General features: G+C 38.3%; 1 protein-coding gene across 3 annotated transcripts; it reads left to right on the forward strand.

The window, feature by feature from the left end:
* The first annotated feature begins 349 nt into the window (after window positions 1–349).
* On the forward strand, window positions 350–26,988 carry si:ch211-79m20.1 (putative mediator of RNA polymerase II transcription subunit 12). 3 transcript variants are annotated; one of them, XM_038304818.1, is made up of 7 exons: window positions 350–1,163; window positions 10,692–10,794; window positions 12,595–12,660; window positions 12,776–12,972; window positions 16,503–17,592; window positions 25,370–25,511; window positions 26,057–26,988. In XM_038304818.1, the coding sequence occupies exons 1-6, from the start codon at window positions 1,098–1,100 to the stop codon at window positions 25,501–25,503; spliced, it is 1,656 nt and encodes a 551-aa protein (XP_038160746.1). In that variant the 5' UTR covers window positions 350–1,097; the 3' UTR covers window positions 25,504–25,511; window positions 26,057–26,988. The 3 variants fall into 3 exon arrangements, with proteins under 3 accessions (XP_038160746.1, XP_038160748.1, XP_038160747.1); XM_038304820.1 differs by having other exon boundaries at window positions 12,598–12,660; XM_038304819.1 differs by having other exon boundaries at window positions 356–1,163; window positions 25,373–25,511.
* Window positions 26,989–27,715: the final 727 nt, after the last annotated feature.

Below are 27,715 nucleotides of genomic sequence, written 5' to 3' on the forward strand. Positions count from 1 at the left end.
AAAAAGAAAATGTCCATCAAGGGAGAGATCAGTGATGTTCTCCAATAAGTTTCCATTTTCAGCATCTGGTGATAATTAAATTGGGGTTTGGCTTGTGCAGTATTAGTAAAAATTGTAGAATTAAAACACATGTCAACTCCTGCTAGCACTAATGGACATTATGTTAAGACACAGCATTTATTTGGACAAGCTGGTCAAAGAAAAGCACTGTCATGGGTTTGCCCTCACTTACTATTTTATTTTGAAGGGCAGTCAACATACTTCCGGTTCTAATTTTATTTCCTCCGCCTGACTTGAATAAAATTTAGGAGGGGAGGACACGCTCCCCACTGAAAGCTGCTCAGTACGCAACCAAGGAGGCGAGCTGCGCGGGGCGAGAACAACTTGATGCAACATATTCACGGACGCGGAGAGACACGGCAACGCGTGGAACCGAGCATGCATGAAGAAAAACGCTCCAATTAAACACAGATTTTCTTTAGCATTTTAATGAATCTCGGGGGGCTTGGAGTTCTGTTACATTGCTGGACAAGATTTACGCACCGAGCGCACTTTCAATGTAAAGCCGCGTTTTACGCGCAGGAATGAGAGATTCCACACGTGTTCAGAAATCTGCATTATTCTCTCTCTAAAATGCAATTAAGGAGCAAGTTCTTAAAAACTGATCATCAGTATGATGGCGTTTTTGCATGGAGAAAAAACGGACTAAACACTGTGCCATATGTTGACAAATGCTTTCAGACTGGGGCTGGCTTTTTGGAGCAATCTCTGTTAAACTGAACTTGGATATTGAAGGTATTGACAGTACATTGGCTGGAACACCTGCGCTCTGGACTCACTGACGGAAACCCCTGAGTGAGTTTTCAAAACAACGTCTCATTTCGGACGTCTGTCCTCTGTGTGAGTCACCGTGAGCAAACATTTGGACAAGCAACACTTACTGACTGCGGTGACACGTTTTGGTGAGGGGATATTTAACAGTGCGTGCTTTGCGCCGGTGGCCACAGCGCTGCGCTCCTCGGTGCGGCTGCGGGATTGGACCCCGTGGTGCTAAATGCCCAGCCAGACCCCTGCGGCTCCTCAGGCTGGGCTGAAACATGAAGTCCTGGGTCCTGCTGCTGGCTGCGCTCTTATCGGCCCGTCTGAGGCTCGGTAACGCTGAGGTAAGACCTGAACACAGATGACCTCTAATCGGTGGGGAGACAGCTGGAAACAGACAGGGCCATAGGAAATTTTCTGCCAGTATCTTAAGTTAAGTGTGTTAAAGATGGAGAAAGGTGTTACCTTCTGTGTTTTCATTATTTTTATGAAAAAGATCTAAATTTCTGACATAAAATTTTCACTTTTTGATTTTCTACTTATATGTTTTTTATTAGACATAAAGGTTGAGGTCATGACTTTGAACTAATTCTGCACTAAATATTTAGAATATTCAGACCTGGAAATCTTCACATTTAGTCTCAAATATTTTACAGAGGCAGAACTCAATGTGAAACAGCAGGGGCTCATTAGAAGTTTTTACATTTCTACACAGTCTAATCTGATAGAATATGTATGTATGTATCTTATACATATAAGACAGATCCAATAAAGGGGCCCATAAGGGTTGGAATTATTAAGAATACAGGAGCAGCCAAAAGTAGGAGTGTCCAAACGTCACATAAAGGTCCCCAAGTTGATTCCCCCTATAAAGGGTCTATTTTGGAAAGAAGTCTTGCACAATTTTGGTGGATTGCAATATCAGTTTATGACAGTTAGACTTGTACTCTGTCCTTTTTGTCCATTTATATATATATATTCATGTATATATATATATATATATATATGCAACTGAAGATCTTTTGTGTGCAGGGAGGATTTTCACTGAAAGATGGAGGGCAATGGTGAGATAGGATCACACTTTTGTGCAGCAGAGTTCAAACGACGATGCCGAAGCTGAAAATTTACTTTTACCATTGCAAGTCGTTACTTGCAATAGTAAAATGTTTCTCGGAATAGGTTCCATTAGAACCTTTTGTACACTTACTTTGTTGGCATTCAGTCCAAAACAAAACTCTGTAAATACAAACACAAAAAGCTGCACGTCAACAAAACTCAGTTGTCATTAGCTGACAAAATTAAGCTTCATTCTTACTTTGATAAGGGGCAATCATGTCTCTTAATATGTTCTGATTACTGATATCACTTAAGCACTTAAGATAGTCTACAATGCGCTAACATATCCATATTTCCTCTTTTGCATTGATTATCTGTTAATATATACTTTCATCATTGCAGGAAGTGCTTGTAACAAGATATGATTGAATAGCTAATTATCTTTTAGTTTCATTTTTCACAGATTCCAACATTTATTCAGTGACTCTAACACATAAAGAAGAAGAGGATGGTTTTGAAAACAAAAAAGATATGTTCCTAACCTTTTTAAAACAATCTGGTCGATGGGTTTATAAAGTAGTGGACTTTTTTTTCGCCCACAATGGCATTAAAAAATGAATAAATAAAGGTTGTGATCTAGTCTAACAATTCCAGACATAAACTGGATTAATGAGCATATTTGTACTCATAAATGGAAAAAAAAATTTTTTTAATTTGTAAGTAAATCATTAGCATGCCTGATCTGATGCATTTATGGCAGAAGTGGTCATACTTTGGTTTAGTTCTTTTTTTTTTTTTTACTCTAAATAGACTCCACGTATATCCACTCATTATTTAGCAAGTTTACAGCATTAGGACTTGCTTACTGTCACCGTAGAACATACCTGGAAAGTTAATATGGTTTTAAGAGCCAGAGAGCATCATCTCTCTGCTTCTGTGCATAATCCTGTAACACATTGCTGCCTTTACAATGTTTTGGCAAACAAAAGCAAAGCATGTCTACACATGTGCTAAATATCATACTTTTAAAATCCACTTCAATGTTGCTAGAGTTACACCCATCAAAATATTCACAGATCATGTTGCAACTCAGTTTATCCTCATTATCTTCTGAAAGAAAGAAAAATAACAACTGATTGGTGACTTTTAAACACTTTGTTTTGTCATGATTGTCTCCACACTCAAGCTGGCTGCCGCCTGTTTGCTTGATCCATTTTACATAAGAACAACAACTAATCTGCCAGGGATTTCATGGAGTTTATGCAGTGTGTGTGTATTTCTGTGTTCTTGCATCTGGATGCATGTTTGAGGGTGTATGTGAACATGTTAGTGTGACAAATGTGCATGTGTTTATGTGTGTGTGTGTGTGTGTGTGTGTGTGTATGTGTCAGGGGTTAGGCCTGCGAACAGCAGATAGAAATGTGCAGTGGCTCCTAACAGCATGTATTTGTTAGGGTCCATATGGTGCCATTTTTAGGGAAAATACTGTCTGCATTAGGTAAACGTTTTAAGTAAGACGAGTTATGTTTGATTAAAAGAAATGAAGTTTTGGATGATTATTGATGGTAAAAATTCAATACGCTTTTATCGAAAGCTGAATAATTAGATATGTCATGTTTTACCAGATTTTGTACAACGGATTCAGCTTAAAATGAACCTAAGATTATTGCAAAATGTGTCAAAGTGACTTAATACCTTGAAGGCTGAAATAGCTTGAAGGCTTTTAATTTGAAAATTCTACACGTAGAACATTTTAATCATAACGGCTGGTTTTAAAACTTGCGCGTGTGTATATATATATATATATATATATATATATATATATATATATATATATATATATATATATATATTTATAAATATAAATTCACTGCAGCTGCCACCAAACTGTAGGTGTCATTACTAAGATATACAAATGTCAAAGTTTGCATAGTAACATAAAGATAGTACCCTGAAGGTCATACTAATATTGTTTATTTGCAAAAAGATTTTGGATTTAGTTATTCTTGTCATTACTCAGAACTCAGAGGCAGACAGTGGGATGATTAAATTAGGCGTTTATTTAAAACACAGATCTGCGGTTCTGTAGTAGCAGCGGCTAGGGCGTCTAAAGCAGAAATTTCTGCAGGAGAGAAACACAGGATAGTGACCACGATAATTTGATGGAGGATTATTTTAAATGTGTGAGTCACTAACCTGGTTTTAGAGTTCAATCCATGGCCTGAGAACGAGGAAGGATCTAGCTGGTGGGTTACCCACAAGATGCGGTGGGCGTCGCCCAGACTGTTCCAGATGCTGAAGCCTGGGAAAACATGCAGGAGTACGAAGCCAGGTTAAGCAAACCGATTAGAACAGGAACAGGCAGGTTCAGAGGTCCAGGAGTCCAAAGCCAAGTCAGGCACGGATCAGGACAGCAACAGGCAGGCTCAGTGGTTGAGAGTCAGAGCAGGTGAGGATCAGGATATCAGAAACACCAAGGAACTCTAAAAACACTCTCACCACCCGCTAGAGAGAACAAGATAATTAGGCCCTGATAACTGGAAGCAAGCACCTTAAATAGAGGCATGAGCAGGTGGGTCAGATGAGTGGCGATGAGCAACCGGGCAGAGTTAGACAGGTGAATGAAATGAGCAATTAAGCCAGTCGTGAGTTCCAAGATCATGACAATTCTATAAACTGTTTGTTTTTAAGACTATGGAATCAAACTGTAAACTGTTATATCAAAATAAAACGCTCCTATTTGTGGAAATCTTGGCGATGATATGCAGTAGGGCTGAAACTATTTATTGGATTAATCGCGATTAATAGACATTGATTAGAGCAACCCCATTAGAGCAGTACTTGTATTGAGATTCATAAAATAAACTTTTTGCATTTAAGATAAAAAAAACACATTTTCATCTGTCTGTATGCTCTATCCAGAACTCCTCAAGTGGAAAAGTTTTAGCTTCACCTGGTTCAATTTCGTTAAATGTATTTGAGGAACCTTTGCCTATCCAATTATTAATCAATTAATTAAAATAATACACCACAGATTAATCTATTAGCAAAATAATTGTTAGTTGCAGCGCTTTTATACAGTGTTTTTATAATCCCTGATAGTTTTCTCCATTTGCCAACACATATCGTCCTCGTCATTCGCAGGTTTGGGCATGGAGAACCAATCCATCCAGCTGGACACATATGTTGCTGGTACAAAGAGTGTGAATGTAGCACATTTACAATATAATGCTCAACTGAAAATCCCATACATGTGGTGCTTTGTAATAGAAATCTGTAACATGCAAAGATGTTGAAGTGATGATTGTGATTTAATTATAGGTACATTTTCAGCAGCTTTAAAATAAAGGCGGGGCTTTGGGTCAGGAATTTGTTAGACCGTTTTTTCCCCCTTTGTTGCCAATTTATTCTAATATACTTTTAAATTTTGGTTTTACATATTATTGATGGATTACTGCTCATGCAAGCAGAAAGAAATATTTCTTATCCAATGTCTTTTAACAGAGAACTGGCTAACTTCAGGAAAAGTACTTAAATGCTTTAAAAGTTAACTTTATCTTTTAATTTGAATTGATTCTGACTTCAATTTCAACCAGCTGACTCTCATAACAAGATAGATGAAGTTCTCTGAGTAAAACAAAATAATTATAATTGTAATTAAGCATAAGTAGCTCGATGACCAGCACCCTTGGTAGGCTCATAAAATTACATAATACTGTTAATGGAAAATATAATTTTAGTAGGAAAAAGATCAGTTTGCATGAATTAACATATTTCTTGTTATCCTGATAAAATCGGAATAAAATTTTCATTTCAGGTTTTTTGTTTACTAAAGAAATGACAGAAAGCAGCTGTGGATGAACACCTTTTAGTGTCCAGCTAGTGGATGACAGCTGTCTTTGAAGGCACAAAGAGAAGAAGAATGTCACCTTGTTTACCCATGAAGTCAGAGCTCATTGTTTTTTTTTTTTTTTTCAGCTCCTCTTTTCTCATTTACTCAGTGCTCTCCTTTGAGCTCCTTTCTTTTTCGGGCCTTCCATCCATCACCCACACCCTCATCTCTTCAGCCAGGGGTGGGACGCAGCATGCGTAGGGGGTGTCTGTTTGCCCTGCTTGCTGCTGTGTGTGATTAAAAAAGTACCCACTGAGCCCAGTGGGTCTTATTTTGTTTCTGTAGTATAGAGTTGGCGGCCCGCCACCAATTTGATAAAAGAAGGCATGTGGCATTGCATCCCAGTGTGATGTGACTCAACCATTACATTGATTCTCAGCTTTTGTTTGTGCTTGCCTTTTCTTGAGATGTTTTATCCTCTGTTTGACAGTGTGTGTGCGTGCTAGCTGTCTGCTGGCCCCTTAATTACATTCCATTACACTTCACCTTTCTCCCTAAACATTCCTCACAACCTTGCTGCCCTCAGGGCTTCCTCCAAGACCAGCATAGTGTGCATTTAGAAGTAGTTGTATGACACATATGTACATCATAACATCCTAACAGACGGCCTTTTTGACCTACAGTGTCAGCTAGACACTCATGTAGGGCTATTAGCAGAACTGGCTGTACGTTTCTACTTTGCAAATGTGTGTGTTGGATGAAAGCAAAGGGAAAAGGTGTTCCTCTAGAATCACTGTTATTTGTCCAAATCACGTTCTTATTTTAAACCAGTGGTTTGTTATTTGTCCATGCGAAAAACTATTTCCTGAATGTGTGTTCTGCTCTCATTTGAATGGATGTGTGTACGATGTGTGCAGGGACTGTAATAATGGCCGGTTATAGAGGGGAAAAGTGTCTCTTTGTAAGTGTGAATGTGTGTTTATATGCGTGTGGAAGGCTGCCTTGACAAATTGGGCGGACAGTGGTTAAGCATCTGTATGTAAAGGACAAAAACGAGGAGTGTGTGGGTGGGGGGATGTATGTGTGTGTATTTGCTTAAGTGGGTCAGCCAATGGCTCATGAAAGTCATCCAGGTGTCCTGAGCCATCACCGCCCACTAAGCAGACAGAAAGCAGAGGGAGAAGAAAGCTGGGTGCAGGAAAAGAAAAAAAAAACATGAAATGAATTCAAATACTCAAGGTCAGACACCATAGAAGATAAAGTGGAGTACTTTGAGCTAGGACGTCCAAAGATAGAAATTATGATTAAAACAAGACTTGGATTCCTGTTCTTGCTGTTCTTTGCATAATTACTACCAAATTTGTAAGCCTCTTGAGCGTATTTAGATTTTTATAAAGTCCCTTTTATATGAAGTGGAGGAAGCTACATTTATATGGCAGCTGATTAAAATGCTAAGTTCTACTGGGCTTGGCAATAGTTCCTAGCGAAACAGTTTAAAGCAGTGGTGTTATAGACCCAATTTGGGGCCATTTTTTTCTCATTGGGGAAAATTACAAAAAAATAATATAATAATCAAACAAAACATGGAGATAGTGGATCGCTTTGAATAATGAGTCAACCACATAGCCAAGATCGTAGACACTTATTCTAGAATCTAGAGGATGAAAACTGTGATCCCATCTTAATACAGCCGACGCTTTAATTGAGGTATCTTATATCTTAATGATTTTTAAAGTACAGCTTACCTTAGGTTAAAATATAACATTCCAAAAATAAAGTATTATAAGTATTCAGTATAGTAAAATAAATAGGTATTCAAACCTCTGCCAGAGGTTATTGATAGCAATTGTATATATTATAGTTGTTGGAAATATTAGCAAGATTTTTTTTCATTTTCACCACATTTTAATTTTACATGTATATGGTATAAGATTGAATATTTTTAGTTTTTTTTTTTATTGCTGTTGTTAATCTTAATGCTTTTAGTTATTGACCTGATCTTGAATGAGATGTTTCTTTATTTTGTCGCCTTTTCTGGTGACAAAATAAAGAAACATCTCATTCAAGATCAGTCTTGTGTTCAGAGTGGGCAGCATGGTTGCCTTGCAGTAAGAAGGTCCTGGGTTCAATTCCTGGCCCAGTGTCTTTCTGAATGAATTTTTCTTGTTCTCCCTGTGCATGCGTAGGTTCTCTCCAGGTACCCCGGCTTCCTCCCACTTTAAAAAAACATGACTGTTAGGTTGGTTTCTCTAAATTGTCCTTAGGTGTGTATCCGTGTTTGTCTGTGTTGCCCTGTGCCCTGAAAAGAGTAATACTAACAAGTATTGGTAAAAGGAAAAACCCTTACATTTTTCTGTCCATCTCAGAATATTTAGTTTTATTAAACAAAAAGAAGGTTTTTGTTGATAAAATCTATTTTACTTCATTTTGAGGTACTGAAGTTGGTTCCACAAATCAAAACACTGTCTGACGTCTTTGTAGAATTGCAATCAGCAGTTTTCACCTGTTTTAGAGCATATCATAATTTTTAATTGGGACTAGTTTCGTAGCCTAATAGTAATTGTTGTAATCACGGTTGATTCTAGCGTGAATAAAATCTAAATTTCACACTCCAAGTACACACGCACACATACGGACTAGAAAAAAGACAGTCAGGAAGAGAGAAGACGGAACTTAAGGCAGAAAAACCGATAAGAGTGGAGTTAAACAGCGTAGCAGTGTTACTGAAGGGATAGGAAAGACTGGGTATAACACCGCCTCGTTTGAGTGCCTTCCCGGTGCATAACGAGGCAGCAAAGCTGCGAGAGGTTTAGAAGCAACTGTTGCAGCAACGCTGCATTGTAAATGTTACTCATATTGCATTATTGGTAGGGAATAGTATGTCCCTATTGGTCCCTATGCAAACCTACACCCATGGTCCATGATATACCCTGCCGCTCGCCCATAAACTGCCTGAGATTGGCACCGGCTCCATGCAACCTGATGGAATAATTGGGAGAAGGTGGATAGATGGATGTTTTATAGTTTTAGGACATTTTTTCTAAACTTTTCCATATTAACAGTCAATGTGTAAATTAGATTTAAAACTGCTATAACTGTTACAAACAAGGGTTGCATCTATCTAGATACCATCAACAGGGAGGTGGATGTTGGGAGAAGTTTAAAGAAAAATCTCACATTAGTGTACTTTGTGAGGTAATAAAACTACAACAAAAGGTAGTTAATGGCGGACTATTACATATATTTGTACCTTGGATGGCAGTAACTGTGGAGGCTCAGGAAAGCCAAGGCATAAGTCTAACTGTGCTCATTATAAAATTAGGTACATTTATCAGATTTATATATTTTTTAAAGGAGCTGAGATTTTACTTCAAAGCTCCTTATTAATAAACAGTTTTTCCCCTCCTTCTTTTAGCAATCTTTTTTATTTTGCGGACCAAAAAAGCAGCTGCTGGTTTTACAGCTGCAGCTGTACTTTATGTTTCACTGATGGTTTCATTCAGTTCTATTCAACAACATTTCGCCTCAGAGCCAGTGGAAATATGAATACTGGGAATCTAGATGGCTTGTGTAATACAAAGAAATGATGGTAAATTTAACTTAGTGTACAAGATATGATCTGTATTTATCTTTCAAAAGAATGTGATGGTTGTTCATGTTGGTAAATCTGGTGTGCAAAAAGCGGCACATTTGGATCTCTTCAGCAGTATATGTTCAATTCAACTGAGAATGGAGCGTTCATTAAAATTTTGAATTTTTAGTGAATAACTTTAGAAATGCATAGGGAGCAAAACTTGAGAGCTCTAAAGAACCCATCATTCTTCTCACAGTTATCTTATCACGGTTCAAATGCCTGGCACTCCCTTAAGTTGTTTTGGCATGTTTTTGAAATGTTCCTGTATCAAATGTTTCTCTTAGATGGTATCAACTAACAGCCAACCAAAACAGAACGCATCAAAGAATATCCTCTGCTATCTGCCTCTGATCTCAATTGTGGAACCACAAGTTTTTCTTTGAACATGACAATCTTGGAGTTTTTAATTCTCATTAGATCCGAGTCCATTTCTGTACCTAAATTATGAATGACTAAATACATTTTTAGAAAGGTTTACTGTTCTGATTTGTGACTCTCAAAATATGTTTATTAGTATGCAAAGATGGTAATTAAAAGAAAAAGTAATATATCCAAAAATTGTAAATGCAGAGAGAGAGGGAGAGCATGCTTATAAGGAGGCTAATTTCCTGTGTGAAAGAGGAAGAAACAGGAGGTCTTGTGGGTAAACAGACAGTGAGAGAGTGAGGGAAGCAGCAAACACCAATCAAAACCAGCATTTTCTTTAAAACAGGAAGTGCAACTGGAGCAGGTTTTGACTGAGATCAAATAGAGATACTGAGCCTATAAACTATGGGGACCATAGTTCTTCTGTTTTGTCCTTAAGTCTTCCTTTGCTTCTTTTAGTTTTGCTCCTAGTTTAACAATAATGATGTCATTCACAAAGTTGTTCCTTTAAATTCAATTTTTATTTATACCATAATAGGAATAGTTACCCTGAAAACAGTTTGATTGCCTAATTAGCCACCCTTTGTCAACATGTTGGAACTCAACATAGAGCTGAACAGAAAAGTATGTATAACATTCTTAGCAATAAGCTCAACCAACCACAAACATACTTTGTTTATATATATATATATATATATATATATATATATATATATATATACATATATATATATATATATATATATATATAAGTGTGAAACAACTGAAACTATGTCTTATATTTTGGGTTCTTGAAGGTAGCCAGCTTTTGATTTTTTGGACTGACTGACCTTCATTTCTTAAAGTAATGATGGCCACTCATCAAACGCAGACTCAAAATATGGACATCGTGACTGATCTGGTTCATTGTGATCTCCAACCTATAACCTATGTTAAGATAAATATTTGTTTCTAAACATCTCACTGGATATCTTGTCTCCACAGGGCGATCCACTCCCTCAGTCACTGGTCAACCTTGTGTGGAACTCTCCCATCTCCTCAGTGGAAGACCTAAAGCTGCTGCTGCAGCAGGAGGCCAGTGCAATAGGTACTAACAGCCAGCCCACACAACTTTCACACACTCACAAACATTAATTAGGTAGACAGGGAGGAGGTAGACTTGGGGGGTTATCCACAGCCACGGATGAAGAGAAATGCACCGTAGGAGAGTGTCAGCATACATACCTAGCATCATACTTTTTTAGCAAGTTATTGGAAAGGTCTTAAGAGAGCAGAGTCAGGCTTTCCATTTTACAAACTAAAAGACGGAGAAGCAAAAGGCTTCCATCACCAGGTCAATACATAATCCCACTGTTCTGGATTCCTCTAAAGGTTTGAATTATGGATGTGTGTATACAGTGTGCGTCACAGAAAGAATGTAACCATCACTGTCTAAACAAAACCTACACACATGTTGATCGGCAAACAATTTTAAAATTAAACCACAGAGGAACCAAGTCACACATTACATGTATTAATAGACAGGACTTTGATCTCATATCATAGCACATAAATAACACAGTGACATCACAGCCTCCAGAGAAATTAACAAGCAGAGAGAAGGATGCTTGGAAACAGGACATGAGAATGTGACTCATAACCTTTTTGATTTAAAATAGACCTTTCTTCATACAGGGGCTGATGCTACTTTTTGTATGATTATTTCTTATTTACAACATCAACTAACCTTATATGTTTATGGCCTGATGACATTTATTTGTCTATAAAATGATCTAGATAGATAGATAGATAGATGGATAGATGTGAATCTACTTTGAGTGTATTATACACTTCTATTGATAGCAGGAGGAAGTAAAATGGCCTGATTTGCCTTAACCACTAGTTAAGCAAACCCTTGTCTAACATGTATTAGGGTTAACTAATAAAATCATCTGATAGATCCTCAATTTTCTTCATAACAATAGATGATTGATAAAAATGATTGAAGTAGTTGACTTTTTAAACTTTATTTGCCTTTAGTTGTACTTTGTTTACTTAACTTCCTACATTTACTAACACTATCACTATCAAGTGTTATTAGACATTTTAACATATTTACATGCTAGCTGCTAGAAGCTCAGTCTCTGTTAAGTTTTTTGACAGAGGAATTCACTCTTAGTACAGTATTTTTTGCATTTTATAAATATTTATTGTCTGGAACCATGTGTAAACTCTATATTTAACAGCTCTAAACATATTATCCTCATACTGGTACTACATGCTATCTAAAATTAAGAGTGGCAGACATTCAGATGCTTACTTACTGGCATCTGCAGAATTAAGTCAGTCTAATGGCAATGCTTTAAAAAAAGAATAGATTAATTACTTTTAGCTTTTATTTAGATACAGAAAAGTGAGCACATAGCAACCTCTGTAAACAAATAGAAACATCCTTTAGCAACAGGCAGCTAATTGAAATTAACAGGCAAGTAAGTTACACCTTCAAGTGAGTTTTAGAAACACACACATTCACACATTGGACAAAGTAGCCAACGTCCCAGATATAATTAGGACTGAGGGGCTACAGTATGAAATCAGAGAATATGTGACCATGCATGAGTTATATTTAACAAGTCATATCTATGTTCAACAGAGCTCTTGACAGCAGTGAGACAAATTGTGTCAGAAAATAGCCTAATTGTTTTAGAGGGGGTACAAAAAAATCTTCCTTTGTGTGTTGAACAATGAGCTGGGCATAAATCTGCCCAACAGGCTGCTCATGTTTTACACACTTGACTTGCTTGTGGTAGAAGTTCTTGCAAGTTTTTCAGCTTCAAATCAAAGGTGTAAACAAAATTAGGGGACCTAACATGCCCTTTTTTTAATGTCTTTTTTTTTTTTTTTTTTTAAGATAAAGAGGACGAGCACCACGATCTTCTAAACCCAACCCATGGTCGATATATTAGAAGTGTTGGTAGGTTTCTATAGCTTCTAATGCCCACAGTTTTAGTCTTCATTTTTCTCTACATCATACTTTCATAATTCTTATGCTATTGTTGTTGTTTTTTTTCTCTCTTGTGTCCTAAAAGTGGAACCACAGGTTGCTGAGCCGGCAGTATGTAAAGTCAGAACAGAGGTGATGGAAATAACAAGATCCATGCTGGATCGTAACAACGCTCACTTTATGCTGTGGCCTCCATGTGTGGAAGTGCAGCGATGTTCAGGCTGCTGCAACTCAGATCAGCTGCAGTGTGTTGCCACTGTCACCTCCAGAAGATACCTAAAGGTACACATTCTATCCAGCTGTCTTTAAAATATAAAAACTGCCATGAAACAACAAGAAATGTGTCTATGTATATATAATTAAAACTAAAACTCCTGTCTTATTGTTTTCTGTTCGTGTATGTTTGCTACATTTTATACTGGCTTACTGAGATGCATGTATACAAAGAAGAATATAGGGCTGAAACAATCAGATTAATCCTAATTAATCAATTATTTAAAATAATTATCAACTAATTTGGTAACCGATTAATTGTTAACTGGAGTGTAGAGACTACAACATGCCTTTAGCTGACAGAGCCACCAAATAAGAGCAGTAATATTATTATAATTATAACACATCGTATCAATCTCAATGACGCAGTGGATAACACTGCTGCCTTGCAGCAAGAAGGTTCTGGGTTCGATTCCCGGCCCGTGGTCTCTCTGCATATAGTTTCCATGTTCTCCCGAGCATGCGTGGGTTCTCTCGCGGTACTCCAGCTAAATTCTCCTTAGGTGTGAGTGTGTGCGTGAATGGTTGTTTGTCCTGTTTCTTTCCCTGCAATGGACTGGGTGTACCCTGCTTCTCGACCGTAGATCCGAAAAATAATCGACATCTTAATAGATTATATTAATAAATAATAGTTGCAGCTCTACTAGAATGTAAAATAAGTTCCTTAGAACATCAAATCCTGTTTTGTTGTGTGTTGCTTTTGCATGTACTTTGTTCTGAATAGTTTGCATTGGAATCAAGAGCTTAGAATTCAATATTTTGCTGAAAAAGAACATGGTACATTTCTTTAATTTCAAAATTGACATTTTTGTGCTCTATATGACTCTAAATGATCAGTTTTCGATACATAGGGAGCGAAAATAATCAAAAAGTACACTGCAAAAAATAGAAATCTCAATAAGTTATTTTTTCTTAAAATAAGTGTGTTTTTCCTTGATTTGAGGAGGTAAGTAAGACACTTTGCCAATGGAACAAGACAATTTCCTTTTAAAATAAGAAAAAACTATTTTATCCTCTTATTTCAAGTAAATATTATCTAACTATCTTATTTTAAGAGTAAAAATACTCATTCCATTGGCAAATCATCTTATTTATCTACTCAAATTAAGGCTAAATATACTTAATTTAAGCCATTTTTTACTTATTTCTGGATTGTTTTTGCAGTGTAGGACAACTTGCCTAAATTTGAAGAATTTGAAGCACCCTTTATATTGAGTTGATTTAATCCTGATCAGCACAGAAACAGAAGGGGAAACACTGCCAGTTTGTGTAAAAGTTATTCTTTTTAATCACTGCTTGGGATGAGCTTGAGGCTGAGAGGACAAAGAAATGTTATATTTTGTGACCAACAGTAAACCTACCATTTAAAATATTAACCTTTATAGTTATCATCATAGCAAAATTGTGAAATTGCTTTGTGGGAAAATCAGGAAAGAAACAATACTTGTGCAGCAGTGCACAAGTTGGGGCACCAGGTCCTCCTACATACAGAGTCATAATCATCCTTGATTCTTAATGTTACCTTAAACCCAAATGGTTTATGGTAACATTAAGCATTATGGAGCAATTAATTCTACACTTAATTATGAAGCTTCAGCCTACAGCCCCAGATTTCTACTGCTGATCGAAACTATATCATTGAGCTGAAACTGTATTAAGGACATCATAAGGACAAAAATGAATAAATAAATAAAGGAAAACAACAGTTCACTTGTTAATCATGAGTGGCCTGCTCTGTTTCTTCGAAGCGGTTGCTAAGCAACCTCCAAATGTTTACTTCTCTTTGCTGGGAAACTCAGCATTAGACAACAATAATGCAGTTTATGTGTAAATTACTACTCATTTCACCAGGTTATAGAATTTGCAAGGAGAAAGGCACCTTTCGATCATTTAATATTTTATATTTTTTCTGACCTAATAGGCCTTTTTAATTCAGCAAAACAGTTTTGTATTTAAAAGCAGTTTGAAATGCAACTGTCTTTGCTCTTTGGAATATTATGCTGGATATTGTCGTCATGAAAACCAGCTGATTTTACAAGACTATTTTCGATTCCTATTAGGACTTTTTAAATTGTAATTATATGCTTAGAAGTCTTCTGGCACTTTCTGGCATTACTTTTATTTTCATTTTTTTTTTGTAAACAGACTTATGACAGATTTCTGTCTAAATTGATCATATAAGGCAAGGGTGGGCAGCTCCAGTTCTCGAGGGCCGCTATCCTGAACCTTTTCGATTTGTCCTTGTTCCAACACACATAAACCAAATGGCTGAATTATCTCCTCTCTATGGAGTCAACTTCTCCGGATTCCTGCTAATCATTTAAATTCTTGATTTGCGTGTGTTGGACCAGGGACAGATCTAAAAGTTTCAACATAGTGGCCCTCCAGGACTGGAGTTACTCACTTCTGGTATCAGTCATATAAACAACTAGATGTCACAAGACTGATCAAAGCACTCTGTTGCAGTTTTATGATTTTTCTATGAATGATTAATCTGCTTGCAATGGCAGTTTGAATCAGTCTGTCAGTTGTGTGTTTTGAAACGTTAAGAACAGGAATCTCAGCTTTTCTTTCTTGTGAATGTGAGGAGTAAAACAGGTCCTGACAAGCAGTCTGTTTATTTTAATGGAATCAGATATTGACAATTAAGTAAGCTTTTAAGTAAGATACACTCTAAATGTTTTTCTATATTCACTAGCCACTTTATTAGGCAGACCAAGCTACTACCAAGTTGGACCTAAAATATTTATTAACCACCCAAGTAATTGTTAAAAAGATAAAGATGCACAGCCCATTTTGTTTCTGATCCTATCCGTTACCTGGGCTGAGCGTATGAAATGATATCTGATACCGATCCAATTCAACTGTTGAATGAATGAACCATATTTTGCCATGTTGAGTAAATGCTTTAGCCTTGACAAAAATATTGTTAAAAAGCTAAAAAATTAATACTGATGTAGTTGTATGTTATATTATCTGTCAAAGAATAAGCAGCTAAAAGAAAGGAATAACAGTAACATGTAAAGTGCACTGGATTTGATCTCCCAATATCATATTACCAATATCCGATCCAACTAATTAGTCAATACCTGAGCCAAAATCCAACCCAGTTATCAGACTGTAGCTTCTCTAGAAATATGATTTTTAATACATTTCTTAGTGCGTTAGCTGTTTCTAAAATACTGAGACCAGCCGGTCTGCAATTACAACATTGAAGATGGTGAAGTCACCGTTTTTTTTTTTTTTCATTTAATGCAGAATTTGCTCCTTGGCAAGACGTTTTCACCATGCCCAGATTCCTTGATTTTTTTCTATTGCTTTGTGGCTGATTGGTTGATTATTGTAATATTGACAAGAAGCTCAACTGACAGATTTACTAAAGGAGCTGACGGATGTAAAGTATTATGCAGCATCTTGAGAAAACTAAAATGTTAGTTTTTGAATTAAACTAATTAATTATTTAATTGAACAATGAAATGCATCATCACATATTTATTAAAAATAGTTTTCTTATTTGGTTATTTATCTGTTTTTTACAGGTGTTAAAGATCCAGTTTAAAAACAAGAAACCTCAGTATGATAATGTCGTCATCCCAGTGGAAGATGATGTTAGTTGTTCTTGCCAGCGATCTGCTCCATCATCATCGTCTTCTTCCTCATCAGCTGCCTTTGTCTCTCAACCAAACCCTCTTGCACCTCCACCACAAAAACCACCTGCATCCTCCAACCTACCCCTGTCCCCACCCCGCACCCCTCATGCACTTCCACCAAAGACTCAAACTTCCAAGGCGGACCTGCATCGCCTCGATGATCTAAAGCACAATCAGCATCACCACCTTCCACATGAGCGTGATCCGTTGGCGAGACAATGGCAGCAGGGCAGTTACACTCAACTGGTGCGCTGGACGCAGCCTAGAGTGCATCAAGCCCCCACACATGTGCACACTGGAGTGCACCACACAACGGCAGGGTTTCAAAGCTTGGTGGGTACCAGGCCGTCTGAGGCAATGGCAAAGCACACCATTATGGAAAGCCCACAACAAGTCGGACATGGAAGCGGCTTAGATAAGAGCCAGGAGGAGACTGGTGAGGAAATCCCCCATCATGATCATGAACAGCGGCAACAGCAATTGTTAAAGCACCAGCAAAGGCAGGAGCATCAATATCATCCACACCCACCCTACCCACAACAATACACCCCTGGAGATGAGGACCAGGAGCTAAGGGCGCAGTATCTGCTTCATGCTCCCCAGTCAGACAGTTCTCTTTCAAAGGTCAGCATAACACAGGCCCCCAAGACAGTACAAGATCCTACATTTTTCACATCTGTCACTCAAAAAGACTCAATAACCAACCAAAAATATACAAAGGAAATTCCTCACGAACTCATAGAGACCAAAGGAGATGGTCAAAAAGAGGGGACTGAGATGTTAGCTAAAAGCAGGACCTCATCTCAGACAGAGACAACCAATCACAAGCAAGAGAAAGACTCTAATCTGAATGAGGAGACTGGCCATTTAACAGAGCAGGAGAGAAGACAGAGGCTGCTGGAGATAGTACAGAGGGAGCCGGAAAAGACGCCTGTTCTGCATGCTCACCAAAGACCAAAACCAACAACATTTAATTCAGGTAAAACTTCTGTTGTGTTATTGAATATAATTGAAACACTTGTGGTGTTTTTGTTTTGAATGTCTTACTTACTTAGAATATAGCTGGGAAAAATTCAACATAAGCCACAACAATGTGAGACTGAGAAAGTAACATCTTGACTTATCGGATCATTTATGACTAATCACATGTTGTGATAACAGACACACTCATTGTAATAACACTGCATGATATATTGCATGTTTTATGATGTGAAAGAAAATTATGCATGCTTTGTTCACAAATGTCACTTATAATGGGAAAAAAAGCCTTTCCATCAGACATACCATTCTACATGTTGAACAAAAAAATCTATTTTGATTTGATCTGACCACCAGATCCCCCTGCTTCCCTCTTGCCGTGTCCACTGAATAGCATTTTTAAACTTTGTTTTAATAATGGATTTCATTTTGCAACTCTTCCATAACGGGTTGATTTGTGGAAAAATCAAGCCGGGGCAGTCCTCTGAAATGTTTGAAACTAAGGACAAAAATAAGACTTAGACTTAGACTTAGACTTCTTTATTTGTCACTTTGTATGCACAGAGTGCATACAGAACGAAATTGCGTTACATACAGCTTATGAACGTTGCATTGATATTTCAAATGGCACAAGTTATAGAAAAGTACAAAAAGTGCAGCAGTGGTCAAAGTGTGAACAGTGCAGAGGATAAGAGACAGTGTGCAAGTTGCAGTGGTTCAGTGCAAAATGGCATTTGTGCAAAAAATGCGTTATTGAAAAATAGAATGAGATGAACAATTAAAGGGCTAAAAGTTAAAAGTTCAGCAGCATTTGATGCCCGATAATGTGCAATAGGTGCAGAGTTCGGATTGTGGATCAAAGGTTCAACAGTCTGATGGCAGTGGGGAAGAAGCTGTTGCACAACCTGGTGGATCTGCAGCGGATGCTGCGGAACCTCTTTCCAGAGGGCAGCAGGGAGAACAGTCCATGGTGGGGGTGTGAGGGGTCTTTGATGATATTACGGGCTCGGGACACACAGCGCTGTGATGAAATGTCCTTAATGGAGGGAAGAGGAGCCCCAATGATTCCTTCTGCTGTCCTCACCACCCTCCTCACATTCTTCCAGTCAGAGGCTCTGCAGCCTCCACACCACAGAGAGAGACAGCTGGTTAGAATGCTCTCTATGGTGCTTCTGTAGAAGGTTGTGAGGATGGGCGGGGGCAGGCGGGCTCTCCTCATCCTCCGCAGAAAGTACAAGCGCTTCTGTGCCCTCTTCACTAGAGATGAAGTGTTTACAGTCCAGGTGAGGTTGTCCGTGATGTGCACCCCCAGGAACTTTGTGCTGCTGACCACCTCCACAGCTGAGCTGTTGATGAGCAGTGGAGCATGGTGGGGGCGGTTTTTCCTGAAGTCGACGATGATCTCCTTCGTCTTCTCCACGTTCAGGATCAGACTGTTTTCCCTGCACCAGTCCACCAGCTGCTCCACCTCCTCTCTGTAGTCCCGGTCGTTGTCGTCCCTGATGAGGCCCACCACCGTTGTGTCGTCCGCAAACTTCACGATGTGATTGGTGGTGAACCTTGAGACGCAGTCATATGTCATCAGGGTGAACAGCAGGGGGCTCAGGACGCAGCCCTGAGGGGAGCCCGTGCTGAGGGTGATGACGTCAGAGGTGTTATGACCGACCCGGACCGACTGAGGTCTGTTGGTGAGGAAGTCCAGCAGCCAGTTTCGAAGGGGTGTGTTGAAGCCCAGATGTTCCAGCTTTTCCACCAGGTGCTGTGGGATGATGGTGTTAAACGCTGAACTGAAGTCCAGGAACAGCATCCGCACGTGGGTGTTCTTCTCCTCCAGGTGGGCCAGGCTCAGGTGAAGAGCAGAGGAGATGGCGTCCTCAGTGGAGCGGTTTCGCCGGTAGGCAAACTGGAACGGGTCGAGTGTTGGGGGGAGACTGGAGACGATGTGTTCCTTTACCAGCCTTTCAAAGCACTTCATCATGATGGGAGTCAGTGCGACGGGCCGGTAGTCGTTGTAGCAGGTGACTTGAGGTTTCTTTGGCACTGGGATGATGGAGGCAGACTTGAAGCATGCTGGCACTGTGGCTTGCTCCAGCGAGGTGTTAAAAATGTCCGTGAGGACACCAGCCAGCTGACCTGCACACTCCTTGAGCACCCGCCCAGGTATGTTGTCGGGACCTGGGGCCTTCCGCGGGTTGACCCTCCTCAGAGTCTTCCACACGTCGGCTGTGTCAAGGCAGAACACCTCCTCTTCCTGATGTGGGACAGCCTTCACTGCTGGAGTGCGATTTAGTGCCTCGAACCTCCCAAAGAAGTTATTTAGTCCGTTTAGGAAGTCAGCATCAACTTCATCCACCGGGGCAGAGGGCGTGTTGTAGTCCGTGATCGCCCGTATGCCTTGCCACATGCTCCTGGTGTTGTTGGTGTCGTGGAACAGATGCTGGATTTTCTGGTTATGGTTCCGCTTTGCTAACCTGATGGCACGGTTCAGGGTGGCTCTAGCTGTCCTCAGTGCCTCCTTGTCACCAGACTTGAAGGCTGAGTTCCGTGCTTTTAGCGCGTGGCGGACCTCCTCAGTCATCCAGGGCCGTTGGTTGGCTCGGGTGGTGATGGTCTTTGTTGTGCTGACGTCCTCGATGCAGTGGTTGATGTAGGCTGAAACAGTCATGGCGTACTCATCAACATTGATCTTGTTGTCATATGTTGCTGCTGATTTGAACATGTCCCATTCAGAGCATTCAAAGCAGTCCTGGAGTGCCTCCATGGCCCCCTCCGTCCAGACCCTCACCTGCTTCACTGTAGGTTTTGCTCTGATCAGCAGGGGTCTGTAAGCAGGAATTAGCATCACAGAAAGGTGGTCTGAGGAGCCGATGTGGGGGTGGTCTGAGGAGCCGATGTTAAGTCCTTATTAAGATGGTGACTTGCATAGGAAGCTGGTGGCAATGATTTATGTTGTTTTTTTATGTAGAGGCATCAGATCAAAAAATGGTAAATACTAATACATGTTTTTATTTGTTTTATTTGAGTTAGAACATAATTACAAATTATCTATAGTATAGGTGCATGACTAATTAGTTTTGAACCAAATGTTCATAACTTGTTTTCAATCAGGTATGCTCTGGCAGAGTCATCCATAGGTGTGCTCCTCTGACTGACGCCACCATTTGGCTTAATTTAGTTCTACATCTTTGATCATCACAGTCCCCTCTTGATGATGCTCTGGTGCTTATTCCGCTGTAATGTTTTTTATTGCTAAAACTATTTAAAGAAGGATAGGTAAGCCCATTTAGTACTTTGAAAATATCCATGCAGGAACATATGATAACTTTTAAAATCTAAAAGTTGACACTTTCGTAAAATGTTACATTAATGATAGTTTATAGGCTTTCCATCTAAAACAATAAAGGTTTTCCTAGACAAAGATTTTAGGTGCGCATTCAGCTCGGCAAAGAACTCATGCTCTTCCTCAACACTGAAGTCCTCAGACATTTTTCTTTCGTTGTTTCTTTCTTTGCACAGGTAAACAGCACATTTCTTCTTCTACGCTTGCATTATCGGCAGAGCAGATGCTGAATGCGCACTTTCGTCTGGTTTGGTCTGCCGCGGTTTCCGTAGGCTCGTGAACACGCTTTTAGGAAATCCTATACACTACTGTTTATGGTCTAAAAACATTCTAAATGACTTCGTTTCGAGTAAATTATGGACGCTACCCACTCAGGACACTTGGAATACATTGGACGAGCAGTATGGAGGAATATTGACACGTTTTTTGTGGACTTTTATGGACCTTTCTGTCTCGGGCACCATAGACCTCCATTATTTGAATGTCAGCAGACAGCAAGAAGCCTCCCAGATCTTCAGATGCATTTGAGATATCAAAAAAGTACTCTAGAGTGTTGTTCAGCATGGGGGTGAGTAGAAAATGAAGGCTAATCATGTTTTGGGTGTACTATTCCTTTAAAGGTATAGTGGAGGATTTTCGCAATTATTTTGTTAAAAAAATGCACATGCACAACCCTGTACCGGCTCCCAAGAGGGAACGCCTATTAAACGTGTGCGAGAGCATGCACAAGCCCATTTCTCCTCGTGCACGCTCTTTTTAAAAGTTGCATCACATATACAAGCTTACTCTAAAAAAGAAGATTTGCAATTTTTCCACTGTCAGACTCACCACTGGTAAGTTAAAATGAGGAGGAGAAGGTATCAACAGAATGATTGACAATTAGGAGGACCACTTATTTTGATAATCCAACTGGAAAAGTAACATTCCTTCACTATATCTATGAGTCTAAATAAGCCTTTGCCACATCTACAGTTCCGTAGACATGGCCCTATGTGTTTAAAAGTTTGATAGGCTAAATTTGAATGATTTTGGAAATTTTCTTTACTTGGTCTCTAAAGATTTGACATGAATCAAAGACTACTCCAGAATACTTGATGAAGGCAGGGGTTTTACGGCCGTTGAGACGATGGCACCATATGCTCCAGATGGAACTGAAGCAGCCTCACATTTTTTTCTTGGGGGGTCATCTGCATATAGTTGAATATATATATTTTTTCTAGACATTGAGAAGGTTGTTAACTTATACATTAAATAAGAAGAGCCCCATTGCTGAGCCTTGGGGGTGTTTTAGGTCAAGGAACAAATGGTTAGGTTAGGTGGCGGGTGGGTAAAAAAAAAGGGCACTGCTGGTGGATCATCTGCTTACATGATGAAGGAGGGACAAAGACAGTTATTTAATGTAAATATCATGCTAAAAATCTACTACCATTTGGCTGATGAAAAATGATGGAGAACATGAAGAAAAATTTATTTTACTGCTGGATTTTTCTTTTTATATTTGAAGAACATAGTGGGACAAATCATTTCTTCTTCTTTGGGCCCTACCTCAATCAAGGGCCCTTGGAATCATCCAAACTCTTCCCCCCAATACCGCACCCCTGGGTTTATCTCTTGTAATTTTCCAATATTGATGGCATTATACCTTGTTTTATTGATAGCTTGACCACATATGGAAATGGACTTGCAAAGGCATCTTTGTATAACTTTATTAAAGGATTGATTAATTGACTTAATTGATCTCACAGTGGAGAAATGTGCTCGTTATATCAGCTGAATAGTCAAAAAGAAGAAGGTGCCAAATATATATATTCACAGACTAAACGTATCTTTGGCGCTTGAGTTTTTTATAGTTGATATTATTCTTAAAACATCAGAAATTGATATTTTATTGACATTGTATGAGTGGAATGTCTGGAGATTTTAATTACTGCGTCATCTCTTCAGCTGAGTTCTTAAAAAGTTATTAAAGCCATTAACAATGACATTTAACTCATTAGTTATAATATTGTTTGTGTGAAGCTTTATATCCCATTAATGTTAAAAAATATTCACTTTTCAAGTTATCTATAAAAAAGCAGAAAACAAACAAAATACTGTCGTTTTTTATGTGCAGAGTACGATTTGCCATATCGTCATTATCATAATGAAAAAGAGTAGCTCATCAAATCTCACTGAATAGGTTTTTCACTGATTGTTTTAAGCAAGTTACTTCCCTAATTTAACTTTGGTATTGAATATCTGTTAGACATTAGATTAAAATTTTAGTTTGTGACACAACTCACTCATTTAGAGTTTATCTAGCCAGATGAAGTGTTCTCTACATGGTTGAATAAACAACTACACAACGGCTTATCCAACGACTTGCCCAAATTTTGTTCTGCTTTCAAAGCTCAGACTCAAACCTGAATGTAAGCACAGTCTCAGGTTAGCAGGTTTTATCTCCCTTTAGGGCATGGTTGGTGAAATTTCAAAATAAGCATTCATTCCTCCCCTGTTTTCTCTATTTTATTTTAATTTTTTCACTTATCTTTTGCATACCTTAAAGAAAAGCTGGTTGTCAAGACATGTCAGGGCAATGTTGCTTTACACAAAGGATTTCTCAAGATGGTTTAAAGTGAAAGTTTAAAGTGAATCATGCATTTGGAATTACTTCTTGAGAAATCCTATATGCACGATTTACTTTATTCAATTCACTTATTTCGCTTTAAACCAACTTGTTCTTCAGGATTTTGCTAGCTGCCTTTCTCTTTAATGTGCCATTAATTTGCATTTTTTATTTGTTATTGGCAGCTGTTGATGTGGTACTGGGCAAATACCTATCTACACCTCAGCTCCCTTTTGTAAGAGACTGGATGAATGATGCTTTACTGAAGTGCTTTGACTGCTCAGTCTGACTGAAACAGAGCTATTCTATTTAATTTCATTCACCATTTTAAAAATCTTAAAATTCTTATTTTTTCTTACTTGTGCGATTGAACTTATTTGCTTTCATGTTCATTTACTATGTCAATAGTAAATTGTTTGTTTTAAGTCTTAAAATGTAAATATAACAATCTTTCATTTATTAATGATTTACTATGAATGGCTCACTGTATCCATAGAGTACATATATATGGTTTGATGGATGAAATCTTTTTATAACCAAAGACCATTAGAGTTTAAAAGGAATCTTTAATAGCCATTAAATTAGTTGGGAGCCAAAAATGTGTAATTCTGGGGTTTTTCAGTAAGATACTACTGAACAGAAGGCCAAATACACACCTGCAGTAGCAATCAAATCAGTCTTCTTCAACCATCCCAGTTCCCTCACAAAAAGGGTTGAACTGAAGAGAAGAGAATGTAAAACTCTTGAAATGAAATTGCACAGGAGAAGACATCGGTTTTCAATAAATTTGGAGCACTTTTCAGTCTGATATACTGCGTTATACTTAGGGATGGGAATAGAAAACCGGTTCCTGTTCAGAACCGGTTCCGTATTTTCCGATTCCATGGCATCGTTTGGCAGCTCTCTGAACAATTCTTTTTTCGATTCCTGCAGCACCAGAGCCTAAAGCGCCGGCTCTGGGGAGCACGACTTACGTCACGTTTTTACGTAAGTTACGTAAGTTACGCAAGTTACGCAAGTTACGCACGTTGGAAGAACTATTCGAGGAGGAAGACAACGAGCTGCGGTCACTTTGTGAATCAAAGCCCCGTCTTTCCTTAGCCCAGAGGGTAGATCAGGAAATCCAGCTCTATAAAAGCTTGCCCTCCATCCCCTGCAGGGATAGCGCCACACTGTGGTGGTGGAACAAGCAAGATACGCCGCCCTTGCTATCTGGACTGGCTGAAAACTACCTCTGTGTGCAGGCTTCCTCCACCCCATCTGAGAGGGTGTTCTCCACGGCTGGAGACACCATAAGACCTGAAAGATCCTGTATCCTTCCAGAAAAGCAGATATGCTCATCTTTCTGCAAAATAACTGTTAATTTTCCCTACTACTGTTTTATAATTAGTATTTTTTGTTATTTAAAATAGGTTATTATCCCATCATTTGTTATTAGACATTGTTGGTTATTAAGTTTGTTCTTGTATTCATTTTTCATTTAAACACGGATGTTACTCCAGTTTCACATTTCCTGTGGACATCTTGATCTTGTTGATTTTGTAAGATTGTGCAATAGTTAAGTAAACAAAGTTGATGCTGATAATCAAACTGTTTGTTCTCCTTTTTCCCCCAATTTGGAATCGAAAAAAGAATCGATAAAGAATCGAATCGTTTCATAGAATCGAAAAGGGAATCGGAATCGTGAAAATCTTTTCAATTCCCAACCCTAGTTATACTCTTTATTCAATGTCAGTGAAGGATTCAGATTTTAGCTTTTAAAGCTCCTTTAAAACAAATTACCATTTATTTATATGTCATGAGAAGATGTGACTAATCCTGTCCTTTTTTCTGCAGTTCTTTCCACGGTAGCGCCGATGTCAACAGCAGGTCGTCAGGTACCGTTCCGACCTGCCTTTCCCCGTCGCCGAAAAAGAAAACACCGCAAACGTATCAGCAAAGCTGCTATGAGGGCTATGATCATGTAGAGATGAAGGTATGAAATGTAGAAAACGTACAGCAATTAAAGAATATGTTTTTGTTTGTTACTTGCTCATATTTCCGATATACAGTCCATACCTATTTTCTTTTTATTTATCTTTTTAGATAAGATAGTTTATTAGATTTGGATAACATTGTTAAATCATACCAGAAATCTAGGGAAAGATTTTACATTCTTGTGTGAATAATCGATGTACTGTTTGAATGCTGACTGTATTAATTGATACTTTAAAATGCTGGAGACATTTGTATTTTTCAAAAATATATGGTACAGTCAGTTGCTGATGGGCAAAAGCTATTGAAAACTGTGGACAAGAAGTGTGGAAAACATAATTTAAAGTTAATTAGTTAGTCCTTAGAAAAAGTAAACTCAATCTAAGTATGTATCAGTAGTTCAAAGATGTGCAAAATCTGGAGTTTAAAAATAGACTACATCATTATTTTTGGTTCATCTCTTAAAATGTTAAGTACCAGAGAGTGAAAAAAATGGAATAACTAAGTTTGCATGTTCAAAATGTTCCTCTTTTCTTTCTCCAACAGGAAGTGGTGCTGCACAATAAAATATTCTGAAACACTTCTCCACATGACGATGGAGATGACGGAGTTATTTCCTGAAGGCAGAGCTGCTGTTTTAAGTAATCTGCCCTGCAGAAAGTCACCTTTCCAACTCTGTAGATACTACTTGGTATCCATCTGTTTGGATGAATTAAGTGCAATCTCAAAATAAGAGAGACTTTGAAACACTGAACACTGGATTTCACTTGTGTCATTTTAAGCACAAATGGAACTAAATGAGGATTATTTGAAAACTGCTTAAAGAAAGCAAGACAAGATGCAGCTGTTGACTGGCTACTTTTAACATATTGCTTTCTGCTCAGAATGGATATTGAATTGCTTTTGGGCTCAACATGGAGTTTGAAATATAACAGACCAGGAGAACTGGATTTCTACACTGGGATGGTGACTGGAAACTGTAACTTCCAGCTTGGCCTCAGTGCCAAAGATGACTGTTTCGCTTAAATGTTTGAGTTAAACATAATGTAACACTGGAGTAGTCGCACACCTGATCATAGTACACTGACTTTAGATACTACTATGTACTGTAGTTAAATGTACAAGAAAATATCAGTAACCATTCTTTACTACTGCCTGACAAAATGAAATGGAATAATAACAAAACGCCTGCTTTAATAACATGTTATGAATATCCAGAAGTCTTAAAGACATGGCTTTTAGAGACTGTTGTGAGCCAGTTATAGATAAAGCTACACTGTAAAAAAAAACTTATAAGAAAACAATTTCCTGGTGAAAGAGAAAAAAAAGTATTTCTTAAGTTATTAAAAAAATTGAGGATATGAAGTCCTATGTTTATCAAGTGTAATTATTGTTGCAGACATGTAATGTTATATTTGGGTGTACAACTGTAATGAATGTTATTTTTCATAGAAAATAAAAAAAGAAAGTTCAAGGAATACTGTAGTGTTTTTTTTTGTATTTGTTTTTTGTGTGAAGGTTTGTGGAAATGAGGAAAGGGCAGGCACTAATGATTCAAGCTCATGTACTATTATGCTTACATTAGTTCACTTACTTTGCACATTAGATTCATCATGTTGCACCGAGATGTGAAGCAAAGAAGGGATCAGCCAAGTTTCTGGTTGCTATAGGCACTCATGGATGGACATGTCAACAGAGGAGTATCAAATGCTTGAAAAGGAGGCAGAGAGGGAGGGTGTCAGTCAGGAATGATGAGATGATGAATGACTGAGAGGGTGAGAGCATACTAAGGGTCCTAACGCGGGTCCCAAGACATGACAGAGAAATTATGAGACCTGATCCACATAAAGCTGGAAAACATAAGTTTTAGGTTTTAATTATACTCAATGTGTTTGTCAGACTTGTAAAATAATTTACAAACCAGTCCCTCAATTCAATCTGAGCTAATGCTTATAGCTAATACTGATTTAAAAATATACTTTTTAAATATACGTGTTTGATGGTGGTATGTGGGTTTAAAGGGCACTAAACTAGGAAGGTGGCAGGCAAGCACACAAGAATTTGTAGCTTTTATAAAACCAAAAATTGTGAACTTGAATAGGGAAACCAAGCAACAAGATCAAGATAGTGTGCAACAGATGAATCCAGAAAGAAGTTAATTAAACAAAACTGGAGGAGTAGAAGCTGAGGAGCAGGGCTAGATGG

Source organism: Cyprinodon tularosa, unplaced genomic scaffold (genome assembly GCF_016077235.1).
Source record: "Cyprinodon tularosa strain WSP-4 unplaced genomic scaffold, ASM1607723v1 ctg542, whole genome shotgun sequence".
Lineage (NCBI taxonomy): Eukaryota > Metazoa > Chordata > Actinopteri > Cyprinodontiformes > Cyprinodontidae > Cyprinodon > Cyprinodon tularosa.

Coding starts and splice junctions, on each gene's coding strand:
- si:ch211-79m20.1 (XM_038304818.1), top strand. CDS start 1,098: ATGAAGTCCTGGGTCCTGCTGCTGGCTGCGCTCTTATCGGCCCGTCTG. Junction 1,164..10,691: donor TGAGGCTCGGTAACGCTGAG/GTAAGACCTGAA, acceptor TTGTCTCCACAG/GGCGATCCACTCCCTCAGTC. Junction 12,661..12,775: donor TCGATATATTAGAAGTGTTG/GTAGGTTTCTAT, acceptor GTGTCCTAAAAG/TGGAACCACAGGTTGCTGAG.